The sequence below is a fragment of the Bos taurus genome, chromosome 15 (genome assembly GCF_002263795.3).
Source record: "Bos taurus isolate L1 Dominette 01449 registration number 42190680 breed Hereford chromosome 15, ARS-UCD2.0, whole genome shotgun sequence".
In the NCBI taxonomy this organism is placed as follows: domain Eukaryota; kingdom Metazoa; phylum Chordata; class Mammalia; order Artiodactyla; family Bovidae; genus Bos; species Bos taurus.
Window position 1 is genome coordinate 39931499 of NC_037342.1, and position 14665 is coordinate 39946163.

Below are 14665 nucleotides of genomic sequence, written 5' to 3' on the forward strand. Positions count from 1 at the left end.
TAGTGTGTATCACATAGCCTCCATATGCCTCAGTCTCCATCATTAATGCTTTTCTAAAAGCTCCATTTTTTCCTGAAATTCTTCCCAGCCACACTAGAATAAGCTCCAAAGAGAAATGTTACCAGACGCTGCTCACCACCCCAATAGCAACACTCTCTAAATGAATCACTCTTTCATGATTACCCACTGACTCTTCAAGACAGGTAACATGAGCACACTGGAATGACATTATATATATTCAACCCACGTATATTTAACCAATGGGCTTTCCTCAATGACTTCCCTAGTAGAGAATTCACCTGCAATGCTGGAGATATTGGATGGAGACTTGGGTTCAATCTCTGGACCAGAAAGATCTTCTTGGGGGAGGAAATGGCAACCCACTCCAGTATTCTTGCCTGAAGAATCCCATGGCCAGAGGAGTCTGGCAGGCTACAGTCCACAGGGTTGCAAAGAGTGGAACACAACTGAAGCGACTTAGCATGCAGCACATTCAACCAATACATATTTTAATATAAAAATCTAGGGGAAGAAGGAGGTTAGTTAATCAAATGCAGGTGCTTCTGACACCAACTGTATTCAAGGGACGAATGCACAAGGGGCATGACACAGGAACTGCTGCTCCTTTCATGTTAATTCCTGCGAGTCTCTCATAATGTAAGCATCTCACTTATGGGTGATTTAAGAGCTCTTAAATAAAAGGATAAGTTATAACTAACCTTCATGATTAAGAAATGGCACTGAACATAAGGATTTAAAAAAAAAATAGTCCATATAGCTTATTTTAGTCAATGTATTCATACTCTATGAGGCACCAAGAAAAGAAGTGGACTGGAAGTTGGGACTCTGCCTCCATCTGAGTAACCCAGGACCACACAGTACCTGCCATGTGCCTCAGTTTCCAGCACTAACACTGAAGGATACCAACTTCATCATTCATCATCTGTGTTTCCATAGACTACTTATAACAGAATTTAGTTTAAGTTGGCTTGTTATCACTTCTCCCATCTGCACCCCAGTGTCTGTGAGGGCAGGGATTACTACAATCACCACAGTATCCCCTGTGCTAGCACAGTACCTGGCATAATAAATATGCAGAGAAATAAAGGATGAACCAACAAACAAATGATGGGAACAGTCTTTGGGTAACAATGTCAATGAATTTATCACCCAAGCTTTCCATGAGAAGGGGCACAGTTTCATCTCCTTTCCCATTCCTCACCCTGACTCTGGCTAAGGTTCTAATGACTGGTTAAGAATCCAAAGGAAATCAGCAAATCAGGAAGATGTAAGAGGACAGAGTAATGCCAAGCACTGCCTGGATAACCAAGAATTGGCTGGCTGATTCAATTTCTTATTTACTAATCATGATTGCAAACAACCAAGAGCCTTCTGTGTCAAAGGGATAGATATGGTCTGGGTCTTCTGGGAGGTAAGCTTCTTCTACAACAAATAAACCTTATTTGGAGTGGCATAGTAGTTTCTGAGATGCAATATTTGACCTTATCTCCTTCCCCTTTCATTTGATCACTGGAAGAGATGAGAACCAGAACCTGACAGCTAAGTCGTGAGGATCTGAAAACAGGAAGCCAAGTGGTGGACAAAAAGAAATCCAAAGAGGTAAAAAATGGGAGCAAAGCAAGTTTAACTGCATAGGTGAATGAAAAAGGCAATATATAGGGAGTGGTACTGAGAAGAAAGGGGAAAAAAAAGACACTAAATGCTCAGGAGAATGTGGAAGGAGGCACAATTGGGAGCCATTTTAGGATTTAAAAAAAAGAAAATCAAGTAGTTGGAAGGACATCTGTAGTAGACAATGCAACCAAGTATTTGATGGCAGATCACTATGATCTTAGTGACTGGCCAACTTTTCCTTAAAAGAGAAAAGCTGCCCTTCAATAACAAAGCTAGGAAAAAAGTGCTTCTAAATAAGTTGACCAGAGTCATGTATACTCAGCAGTGATTGCTCCAGACAGAATGCGCGTTCCATAGGAACATAAGACGCAAACTCCACCCTCACTAGACAGGGAGCTGGAGGCTGGATTCCAATGGGAGAGAACGTAGGCAGTGCTGAATTCTCAGCTCTGTCCACAACTGACACCATCAAGCACAGTCTAATTAATTCCTAATGAATAGTTATGATACTGACTCACTTCCCTGGGTACTTGGGAGGAATGTCAGGCACTAATGATGGTTAATCGCGTTTGCATATGTAAATGGAACACGCTTTTCTTTTCTTACCATTTCAGACACTAGCCAAACTTGCCCACATGTGGCCTGCAAAATACAAGTGAAGAGCAGCAGCCTGGATTTTGAAGGCAGCCTCCAGAGAGATGGAACATCTGCCGTGTAGTCAATAGCGGCCAGTGAGCCTTAGTGTCATATACTCCAATTGCCAATAGTTCCTCTAATTTCAGCAGGAAGAAGCACGTAATTACTCCCTCTTATTTTCGAAAATCACTTCTATATTAACAGGATCCATCAACAAGCCAATACCTCTTCACCGAGACCCCGGTACTGAGCACCCCATCAAAGGACCTAGCATTACCCTCCTGAGATTCCTTGATTAATTCTCTGCTCCATCAGCCCCAAGAACCTACCCAGGTGACAACTCGAGAAAGTCTCTGATTGATTTCACGCTATGTAGTTCTGTATTACCAGCCTTTAAAGGAATCGCCCTGCCCATCCGCTTCAGGAATCTGTTAGCCATTGAGGATAGAAATTCCTATTCTGTTCCTTTCCCCTTCACCACCACTGCTCTCCTTCATCAGTAGGCTTCTTCAAAAAGACAGGCAAGTGCACTCAGTCTATGGCATCTGAGCATTCCAAGTGAAGACTTGCTATCAAGACAGTACACTTGTAAGGGGAGCATGAGCTGGATGACAAGACCTGTAGCCTGAGTCATGGATCCCTGGAAGGTGGGCTCTTTAACCTTGGCAAACACATAGCAAAGTCAAAAACAGAAGCTCCTTGAATGGTCTAAGAAGAGAAAAAGGAAAACTGCCACAACCGTTGGCAGTAAGTAGCATTTCAAAAGGAAGATGCCTAAGCCCTTTTCTAAGAGTGATAATAGTCAAAGAAAACCCCCAAACTAACTCCTTCATTCCAGCAGGCCTGCAGAGTGAACATACATTTAAAATAGACTCATCAATTCTGATGCTTACTAAAAACAAAGAAAACTACTACTAGGAAAATAATACTCCTAAGTCACTAAGTTACAGATAATGTTAATTTCTTAGTTGGTAAGCTGCGCCTTCAGACTATCACAATGCCTTAGCATCTTAAATGACAATGAGTACAAATTATAAGTCACAAGTATACAGTTCATATTTTAAGAACTACCAACTCATCACATAAATAAATACACGACATTTGGTCAGACCCTAAGAAGTATTTCAAAAGGTCCATCTCAGCCCCATGCCGGAGGGAATGCCTACAAATGGGTCTCATGCCATCAAGGTGCTGGTCCTTGGGTGGCAAGTCTATAGGTCATGCCTGGGGAGTCATATTTCTTACAAAAGCTGGTGGAGACTCACTTAGTGTTACCAGCTCACTGCCAGCCAACGTAGTGGTATGTTGGCTCTGAACTGACCCGAGGCCCAGCAGCTGACCTGACCAGATGCAGCTCCTTTGGCTGCTGAGAAATCCTAGTTCAGCTGCATCAGAAGCGGCCCTCCCCACCCCACAAAGAGAAACCGTCCTGGGCTGCCTTCTCCAGTTTCTATGACTTGGGAGTGCTTCTCCCATTGTGGCCATGCCACCATCTACCCTGGATTATTCTACAGCATGCTAGGGAAAAGTAGGAACAGATAAATCCACAGGTCACTTATGGTTGGGTCATAAGTCAATCAACAATGAAAACTGGAACAAGATGGCATTTGAAAGTACTGAACTGTGAGGTCCAAGCTCTGCTCTGGGTCTCTGACTAGGTACACCGGCATTCAAATGCTCTCTAAAGATCCAAGGGATGCATGTGAATATCAACAGCACCACATCAGAGAATCCAAAAGCTAGACTCCAATATGCCCAGAAGGAAAAAACTGCTCTTTCCTGCCAGCTTAGAGTAGGATTAGTCGCTCAGTCGTGTCCAACTCTTTGCAACCCCATGGACTGTAGGCCTCCAGGTTCCTCTGTCCACAGCGTTTCCCAGGCAAGAATACTGGAGTGGGTAGCCATTCACTTCTTCAGGGGAATCTTCCCAACCCAGGGATCAAACCCAGATCTCCTGCATTGCAGGCAGATTCTTTACCTTCTGAGCCATCACGGAAGCCCCAACTTAGGGTAACCAAGACCCTAATGCATGATGACAAATTTTGTTCGTTTCCATCCTCTCAACCATCACAAATCAGAATTTTACTTTTTTGTATGAGTGATAGTCTGGCCCATCTTGCTTTAAATACTCACTTCTAATACATCTGATCAGACTGATCTCATATCATTCATGAGTACTTCTGAGTCCCAACGCTTGATCATAAAATACCTTGGGAGCAGAAATAGAGCTTATGTGACCTTTAGGACCAAGGGTAGTGGTATGTGGAAGCAGGACCCTGGATACATGAGGGACAAGACAGAACAACAGGTAGAACTAACCATTTCTGTTACTATTCCATTTCATCCGTAGTGATTCCACAGTTAGTGGAGTTAGAAAAGTGTATCCCAAAAGCTCCAGATAAACTTTAACTGAATTATGCTTTTATGTGACGCCATCAGCATACTCAGAAATATTGCATGAATTAGTCACTGGATGTTCTCCAAGGAGTATGTCCTTCATCACATCACACAGAATGCTCTTTACAAAGGTCCCAAAGGAAAGTTCAGTAACCAACAAAACACCATGTGCTTTTCACCTCCTGTTCACCCAACTAGGCGTCCTCGCTGGCTGCCAAAGAAAGAGCACTGAGCCCCACTGGCAGGTTTCTCCGAGAAAGCCCAGAGGTCATGTGGTCAGCAGTTCTGGTTTCATTCCCAAGCCCACATTAGGTCCCTACCTCAGTTCTCTTCTTTTTCTTCCTTCTTTTCCGTACTTTTTATGTATGCTATTTTACTTGCAAGCTGCCTTAGATCAATCCTGAAACAAGACAGGATAGCATATCGAAGGGGAAATTATTTCCGTTTTTTTGTATTATCTGTTTCAATTCAATGTGATTAAAGATTTACTGAAACCCCCTACCGCACACCTCCCCAACTAATGTGCCAGGCACTTGAGAGATAAAATAAGCATGCTCCCCTCCTGCCCTCATGGCACACCCCTCCAGCAGGGAGACAGAGAAATACATTAATTATCCTTCAAGACTTCAATCCCCTTGCAGGGAAGCCTGACCGTCCTCCACTCTCCCACTCCCTCCGTGTTCCTACAGGAAGCACCTCTGCTCCTCAGGACAAATGGAACCCCTCACTCACTGCATAGGAATGATCCTGTCCTTGTGGCAAATCCATCTTGTTTGTAAGATCTTTAAGGCTTAGGTCTATGCCTGCAGTCTTTTTCCTTGGCGTTTCCTTGGCATATCCTTGGCATTTAATGAAGCTATGGCACACAGTCAATGTTCCCCCAAAATAATGACCTGATGGATGCCTAAAATAATGAGCCCATGGGTGAATAAACGAATGAACAAGTGCCTGAATATAACATGGCAAAAAAGGAATAAATCAAGTGCTGCTGGAGCACAGAAATAGGAGCTGATTCTGTCTCTCTGGTCAACAAGGGCCTCATGGGAGGTGGTGCTTAGGCTGGTTTTGAAGCCTAAGTAGGATTTACCCAGCCAATTATGAAAAAGCTCACAGAAGCCTACACTGAGAAGGGTATCTGTGGAAAGGATATGGTGAAGAAAGGACAAAGCATGATAACAGAAAGGTATACTGAGCCAGATCACAAGGGACCAGACACTTAGCAACAAAAAGTTTGGGCTGTTTCACCCAATCAAAAAACAAAAAAACAAAAAAATTAGCAGAAAACCTTTCTCCATTTCTCCAAAGAGGACATACAGACGGCCAACAGGCACATGAAAGATGCTCAACATCACTAATTATTACAGAAATGCAAAGCAAAACTACAGTGAGATAACACCTGATACCACTCAAAACGGCTATCATCAAAAAATCCACAAACAAATGGAGAGGGTATGGAGAAAAGACCACAGTCCCACACTGCTGGTAGGAATGTAAACTGGTATAACCACTACGGTGAACAGTTTGAAGGCTTTAAGAACAGAGCTACCATGTGACCCTGCAATTTTACTCCTGGGCATGTGCTGTGCTGAGCTTAGTCATGTCCGACTCATTGCAACCCCATGGACTGTAGCCCACCAGGCTCCTCTGTCCATTGAGATTCTCCAGGCAAAAATACTGGAGTGGGTTGCCACGCCCTCCTCCAGGGGAGCTTCCCAACCCAGGGATCAAACCCAGGTATCTCACATTGCAGGTGACTCCTGCGCATGTAACTGGAGAAAAACATGGTCTGAAAGGGTATAAGCACCCCAATGTTCAGTACAGCACTGTTTACAACAGACAAGACATGGAAGCAACCTAAATGTCCATTGACAGAGGAATGGATAAAGAAGATATAGTACACATATGCAATGGAATATTACTCAGTCATGAAAAGAACGAAATAATGTCACTTTACAGCAACATGGATGAACTTAGAGACTGTCAGACTGAGTGGAGTCAGACAGAGAAAGGGAAATATCATTTATTACTAATATAAGGAAACTAAAGATATTTAAAAGAAATGATGCAAATTATAGGAGGAATCTACAAAGAAATGATACAAAAGAACTTATTTACAAAACAGAAACAGACTCACAGACTTAAGAGAACTTATGGTTACCAGGGGAGATGAATGGGGGAGGAGATAGATAGGGACTTTAGGACTGACATGCACAGTCAGCTATATCTAAAATGGATAACCAACAAAGTTCTACTGTAGAGCACAGGGAACTCTGCTCAATGTTGTGTGCCAGCCTGGATGGGAGGGGAGTTTAGGGGAGAATGGAAACATGCATATGTATGGCTAAGTCACTTTCCTGTACACCTGAAATTATCACATTTTTAATCTGCTATGCTAATGCTAATGCTAAGTCACTTCAGTCGTGTCCGACTCTGTGTGACCCCATAGACGGCAGCCCACCAGGCTCCGCCGTCCCTGGGATTCTCCAGGCAAGAATACTGGAGTGGGTTGCCATTTCCTTCTCCAACGCATGAAAGAGAAAAGTGAAAGTGAAGTCGCTCAGTCGTGTCCGACTCTTAGCGACCCCATGGACTGCAGCCTACGAGGCTCTTCTGTCCATGGATTTTCCAGGCAAGAGTACTGGAGCGGGGTGCCATTGCCTTCTCCGTTAATCTGCTATACTCCAATATAAAAAAAAAAAGCTTGAGCTGTTTCATACAAAGGCCACAAGAAAACCCCAACAACGTCAGGAGTGTATAAGCAACTTTTAAAGGAGTCTGTATCTTAGTGTATGGTATGTGTTTGGGGGAATAAAGGATGAAGAACGGGTAGTTTTATAAATTTAGAATCCACATTTTTTAATCCAAAGCATTTTCAGTGAGGTTCAAGACCAAAAAAGTTCTCTAGACAAATTCAGGTGTTACAATGTGACACATCCCTTGAGCGTTCCAAATTTATAAAAAACTTTTAATGCACAAAAAGACAGTGACCGTTTATACAGGTGTGCTGGTTTAAGCAGTCCAGAGTCACAGGATTAACTTCGCTCTGTGCCCAGTCACTCAGCTCTTCCAATACACCCTCTCCAACTTGGTCGTGGAGCACTCCACAGCCCTCGCTGATAGCGCAGTCATCCTGAGCTCAGTGTGAGGACTAGGACGCTGTGCTCACACGGTGACACTCACGTGTGTGCACGGCCCGTGTTCAAATGCCGGCTCATGGGACTGTGAGCAAGTATATCAATGAACCAAAAATGTATGACACGGCTTGTTCACAAATGTCCACCCGTTCCCAGGGTAGCTGACACAACGGAGTCCCCACCCCTCCAGTGAGGAACCTGCCATTTCATGGATGACACAGGGATGAAGCAGGTGCAACACCGGTCTTACACTGAGAGGGATGCAAACTCAGGGGCCAGTTAAAGCCTCACCCTCACCCCCACCCCCACTCCCCAAATCGAAACCCTTGTTTTATACCCAGAGCAACCTCAACAGGAGAAAGATTCTTGGCAGGAAACCGGCTGAGGCAGAATAAGTATTATTCTTCCTTAGACAATACACCAGTCTTTCAAATTAACCCAGTATTACTTGAGCCCCGACTGGGTGCACACCAGCCCTAAGCAGTCCATAAGCACATCAGGGGAATGTAGTGGGGCCAGAAGACACCCAGGCAAAGAGAGTCCTGGACACAAAGGCTGAAGCACCCAATTCTGCTATCAGGACCTGCTTCACTTCTGCAAGGCCCCGGGAGCTCTGAAGGAGAGCTGACCCTGACCATGTCACCTGTCACCAGACTCCTCCCTCCTCACCCCGGACATTCCTCACCCTAGTGAATGAGGCAGCTGTAGCAAGCAAAACAGGCAAAGGGCCAGGGCTTGATTCGATCAATATTTCTGCACCTCCCCAGCGGCACTTCTGCAAGCTTGTGTGCGTGCATGCACGCACGCGCACACACAGACACACGGAGTTTTCAGGGGAAAAAAAAATAATAATGACAATAATAAAGGGGAGGAATGTGTAGTTCCTTCTAGGATCTCTTCCTCCTGCAGATTCTGCTAACCTTGATAGACGAAGAAGGAACTCCTCTCTCTAATCAAAATGCAACCCATTTCCAATTATATCTATGACTTGCCACTAAAGCCCTTCCAGTCTCGGACATTCACAATGTGGATGGCCCCTCAGTCCAAATTTAACGATGACTTTACTTCCAGGGCGAGACTTTAGAGGCCAAAAGGCCCAAAGGCAAAGCACAGCAAACCTCACACACACACAGACCTGGCGCACCAACACTCACACCTCCCAGGGCACTTCTGTATATTAACCATCTGTCTCTAAAAGCACCCAAGAAGATCCAAAAAGGGTGTTCCCGGCCCTGGGGGAGGGAACCCAATCCCTCAGCCCGGCTCTGAGTGATTCTTCCATTCAGAGAACCTGGCTGAATCAGCGCCCAAAGGAAGGCCAACATCTCAAGCTTCTCCCATCCCTTTCTCTGCAACTTGTCACCAAGAATGTCCGCTTGGCCCCTCATCTCTCAACTGCATCCCCTCTGCTCCTCCCCAGCCCACTAACTTTGCTCCTGTCTGACAGGCAGGACCTCATCACCGCTCTCTGAACTGGGCTGTCCCCTACATCCCCACAATGCCACCACTACCAACAAGCTGGTTCTGCCAGGTTCCCAAGCCTGGAAGAACATTAGGATGACATAAGTGGCTTCTTAAGAATATCGATCTCAGCCACAATACCAGAAGTACTGAATCAGAATCCCCAGCTCATGTATTTTTAGCCAGCTTCTCCTATGCTACTCTACAGCCAGAGAAGTTTTCCCAGAATGCAAACATGGCTTTCATCCTACATTCATTTTAAGTCTTTCAGCAGATGCCCACCCCGTCCAGAACCCAATGCATAGCAGGACACTCACAGCCCTCACCACCTGCCACTAGCCTGCTTTGCAGGCATCTGTGCAGTCAGTACCCCATAGCTAGGGCGCCCAAGGTGCCCAGGCACAGCAGGCTGCCTGCTTCACCCCCTCAGCCACCTGGGTCCCTCTGCTCAGCTGCTTGTCTCACCAGCAATTTCATCTAAAGAATGTCTACCAGTCCTTTCAAGACTAAAGTCACCAACCTCTCCTCCGGGAAACCTTGACAGCTTTCTCCACTAGGAGAAGTCACTTCCTTGTCCTCAAAGCACCTCAAGCGAACTTCTAACACCATACTTGGTACGCTTCATCAAAATTTCTCTTAGGATACTATCTCCAGCTGATCAGTAAGCTCTTTGACATTCTTATGTTTCGCACCTCTCAATACCAGATGAATTGCTGAAACTTAAAAAAAAAGTTTGTTTTTTTGTTTTTTGCTAAATGCTTCCCTTTGTGGGCACTCCTACCATTCTAGAGAGGACACTGTGCATCTGGAGAGTCTATATGGCCAAACAGTTAAAAAAATATGTACGTATAAAGAATACACACAGTTTTAGAATCCTAGAGGTTTTTATTTTGAGCTCTCCACTTGTTAGCTATGTCTCAGGGTGACGTGTGTATGTGCATGCATGCAAAATGGGAATTAATGTTACCTACCTGCTGAAAGATTAAATGATCCATACAAGTACAGACGTCTCAATCCTCGGGAGTCATTACATACGTTACTCATCTGTACGCTTACAGATCAGTGGGTATTTGTGCACACACGGCTGAGAACTGTGCCTGACACATTGCAGGTCCTCAGCTAATTGTTGAACGAACGTACACGACTATAATTAATACTTAGTGCTTCTATATCTGTCATTCCTGCTACACTGCACATTTTCAGAAAACAGGGGTTCTGTCCCATTCATTTCTGTACTTCATTCCCTACCCCAGCGAGATGAAATTAGTTTAACATAAAATATTAATACAATCTTCATGACTATTAAGAAATTCATCCTTGTCTAAGGCATTACAAAGACAGCCTCAGGCATAGTCTAGATGAGACCCACAGAATGCAATAAAAAAACACAGTAGTTTCAAAACCTTCCTCCAGTCTCCAGAACCCCTGACTAGCTGGCCTCTGCTGGACTCCCAACTCAAAGTAGGGCCTATGACCTAAGAAGCCACAATCTGAGGTCTGAACTGTGACACGCACCCTTCCTGCCCAGACTGTGGCATCATGACCTGGAGCCCCCAGCCCCCAACCCTGCTGGCCCCCAGCCCTGATGCAGCAGCTGCTCCGCATGGGACACCGGGACACTGGATCATCAGATCGGGAGCCCGGCTTTTCAGCTCACAGCCAGTTCACACCCCGGGGGCCTGGGGGATGCAGTCGCTGGCCAAAGTGTCAGGTTACCACAAAAATAACAGCAGGCCTACACCAGGAAGGCTTGCAGGCCAAGTGCAGAAGGGAAGAGGCGAGAAAGAGAAAACCAGGCGAAGAAAAGCAGACATTTGCATCTGAGTCGAAGAGGAACTGGGTTTCATAAAACGTACTTTAGATTCTTAAGTACACTCTTTTAACATCGCCACTGCAGCCTCTGCAATAACTCATTTATTTAGCATCCAAGCCAGAGTAGCTTATATTTATATTATACTTAACTACTTTAAACGTGCTTTTAAAAACATTATTTTAAGGTAAGAAGGGGGTGGGTTTTTTTATTTGCTTATTTAATACTATTTAGAAAAGTCAGAGTTGGGTCAATAAAGATTTCAACAAGTATTCCCATTCAACAATTCCCAATATTACTCAGCTCTAATTTTCTCAAAACTACAGCCAAACGTGACAGAGCTAATTAGGCCTAGAGAAGGAGGGACAGACCTTCAAAAAATAAAAGGCCAATGAAAAACATGTATGCACTTTTTTTTTCCTTAAAATAAAATTACAGATAACTCTCACGCTACCCTTGTGTAGGAACACTGCTGGCTTGATGTGGTCTGACCCAGCCTGGGTACTTCAAAGTTGACTTCAATCACCGCAGGGAGTTAGCAGGTTATTGAATCTCCATCCATTGTGCTTTCATCTTGGTTTACTCCACACACTATGCCTGTTTAATTGGCTCCTCGCAACTGTTTTATAAGAGGGTGGATAGAGACCCAGCTACAAGGAAAGGAGGCCCTTCTTCCATTGGGCAGGTAAACCAGAGACCAGGCAGTGGACCAGGTGGGTGAAGTTTCCCATCGTAATCTCGTACACGTGAGAGTCGCTGTGAATGCCCTGGCAGCTAACTCTAATAGGCACCTTACCAGCCTGAAGGTGTTGAAAGAGAAGGAAGATTTTAAAAAATTAAAAAAATCCAAATGGGGGAGAAAAAAAGGATTCTCTGTTCTCTTTTTCAAAGTTAATTATGATGGAGAAAAGTTCCCCAACATCATATTATTTTGCAGTTACCAATGTTTGCTTCGTGTTAAAACATCAGGGTTACAAGTATTAAATGGTTCAGCAGTGTTCTAAACAGGACTCTATTGCAAATACTTAAAAGGGGGACATGGGGATCTTTAAAATGATAATCCTAGTGGTAGCCAACAGCAGCTGATAGACATGCAGGTAAGAAGATTCTGGTATCTTTTATTTTTTAGCTTTGAAGAAATAATAGCTCTTTCCCAATCCAACCAGTAAAAAAAAACTTCAGAAAAGGAGCCTACTATCAGCAGAGTTTGAGCTCTATAAATGCAGAGGAGCATCAAATCAACAGTGAAATGAGAGGCAGCTTCATTCTGCTTTAAAAACAGTCAGAGTCGAGTTCCCCATCAGAAGAGAGGACCCCATCAGGCTCACGCGGTCAGAATTCACACAACTCATGCAGGACACACCACACCGTGCAATTATCCAGCAGCACTGCCACTGCTAAAAGATCTTTAATAATCCTGATTTTTACCATAAAAGCTCTCATTATTATCCCAGCTCTCTTTTGCTTGTTCAGCGGGCCTGGTCACTTACAGGAGGATGAGAAAAACCCAGGGACTCGGCTCATCTTTCCCCAGCCGTATCTTCCAGGGAGTGTTAGTGTCCCCGCAGCCCAATGCCACGCCACCACGCTGGCCGGCACACTGGATTTAAAATTAGACGAGCCCTGGAGAGCCACGGGTAACCTTCTGACAAGGTTAGCCGGCAGAGGAGAGCACGGCTCAGTGAGGGACATTAATACGAGGCCAAGGAGGGCCTTTCAACAAGTACATTAGGGCCTCTCGGAGCCCTTGCAGTCTGGAAGCTGGGGTCCCAGCATCGGCAGGCTGACCTAGGCTTTTACTTTTTATTCCACCGAGTCAGCAGCTTCCTTTACAGACGATAAACACAGCCTTCAAAAGTATTTCTCCCTGATTAAATTCAAAATATTTGGTCGCTGATCATACAAATAACATTGTAAAACTCTAAACTGGATTTTAGAAATACAGTATTTATAGGATGCCTCTAATTATAAAGTTAATGCCCACAGGTGACTACAAGAATGGAAACAGAAGCACACGTTAACTCTACCCACTGCCCTCCACCAAATAATAGTCAGGGCTAACAATGCATTTTAATGTATTTTCATGTACTGTAACATTATTATTACTATTACCTATTGTGTGAGGTTCTTTTATTGTCCACCTAAGGTTTCACATTCAGCATTTTTCTGAGTCCTGAAATATCCTCTGTATTCATGAATTTAAGAGGCATAATAATTTCATGTCGTGGATATACTATTATTTGACTATTTTCACACGGCTCGACATTTAGATTTTGCCCAACTTTTCACTGTATGGCAGATATCCTTGTAGTGACTTCCGACAGATTCCTAGAATCCAGGGGCAGGAGAAACTTGAAGCCACTGGTACAGATTGGGAGCCTCGTAAAGACAGGGACAGTGCCTATCACGCTGTAGTGTTCTCTGATTAAAGCAATGTGTCTCAGCACTTTCCAGACAGACACCCCTAAATTCTAATGTGAAACATTCCAGGCACCTACCAAGAGATCACCAGGCCAATACCACCAAGGGCCCTCAGCACTGAGACAAAGGAAGACAGCCAAGGCACAGAGCCAACACTTCCTAACATCTGTCAAAGGTGATTCAGACGCCGCCCCTGCCAGCACCTGTTTAAGACACTGAAACACTTCCACACAGGCTGGAAAGAGACGGGGACCCAAGCCTGACGAGTGCCTGGCCCCTTAGTGCCTGGCCCCTTAGCTCCCGCCCCTCTCCCAGGGCCCCTCACCGCCTCACTACCCAGCAAGTACAGGGTAAGTGCCTGGCACACCTGGGGGCCTCCAGTGGGTTCCACTGTGTTGATGTCCACACTGTCTGTTAAATATTTTAAACATCACCCTTCTTCACATACCACTTGTAACTCAGGATATGCTTTTTAAATTTTGTTAATCCTCCCCTCCAACCAGTTCCTCAAATACCACTGTTTAAAATCTTCATTACCATCACATCAGTGCTGTTTCTTAAATTCATTCTCTAATATTCTATCTTTAAAACTGAAATGGACAATTAATAGAAAGAACTTACCAAGATGTTGGGCGGGCGGGGGTGGGGGTGGTGAGGTGGGCAGTTCCCACTAAATTATTCTCTACAAAGCACAGTGAGTTGGTTCAGACAAAGACAAACATCACAATCCTGAGGGTCATGGACCTAGTAGAAACACCAATGACACTGGTTCCCCCAAGGGTAAAAGTTATCTGCTTAAATCACAGGAGACTTGGAGGAGCTCTCAGATCCTCAATTATAGTCTCAGCAAGCTAAAGCAAAAATACAGAAATGCTGAAGTCTAGAGATAAAAGGAGTCAGGACAGCCTAACTTATGCCCAGACCACCCTGGTACTGGATTACTCTATAATACCAATAAAAGCAGCATGTGGGGCAGGGCATTATCACTATGCACTTGGAAGCATGACCTCTACCTTAGCCCTCTCTTTACAGAGCTAACTGTTTTCTGTGGGAGAGAACAGATAACTAGTTCTGTTATCTGTGGAACAGAGTTTCATTTCCTTCAAATGTTTTTGTCCATCCTTTACTGGGGCTGCCAGGGCAGGAACACCAGCCAGGAAAGGGAAGAAGG

General features: G+C 44.6%; 1 protein-coding gene across 12 annotated transcripts in view; it reads right to left on the minus strand.

Moving 5' to 3' along the window:
• The window catches only part of TEAD1 (TEA domain transcription factor 1), a 274482-nt gene that overhangs the window by 190634 nt on the left and 69183 nt on the right, over positions 1-14665 (minus strand). The window contains exon 1 of one of the 12 annotated variants that reach the window (XM_005216088.5): positions 12564-12628. The exons of 9 other annotated variants lie outside the window; for them this stretch is intronic. Coding sequence is in view for 1 of the 3 variants with exons in the window: in XM_005216086.5 (XP_005216143.1) it covers positions 12502-12516 (15 nt within the window). In the remaining 2 variants the exon portion in view is untranslated. Of the gene's footprint in view, positions 1-4988; positions 5887-12501; positions 12629-14665 lie in introns of those variants that run through there. 2 more of the 12 variants (XM_005216086.5, XM_015474694.3) reach the window with 2 other exon arrangements.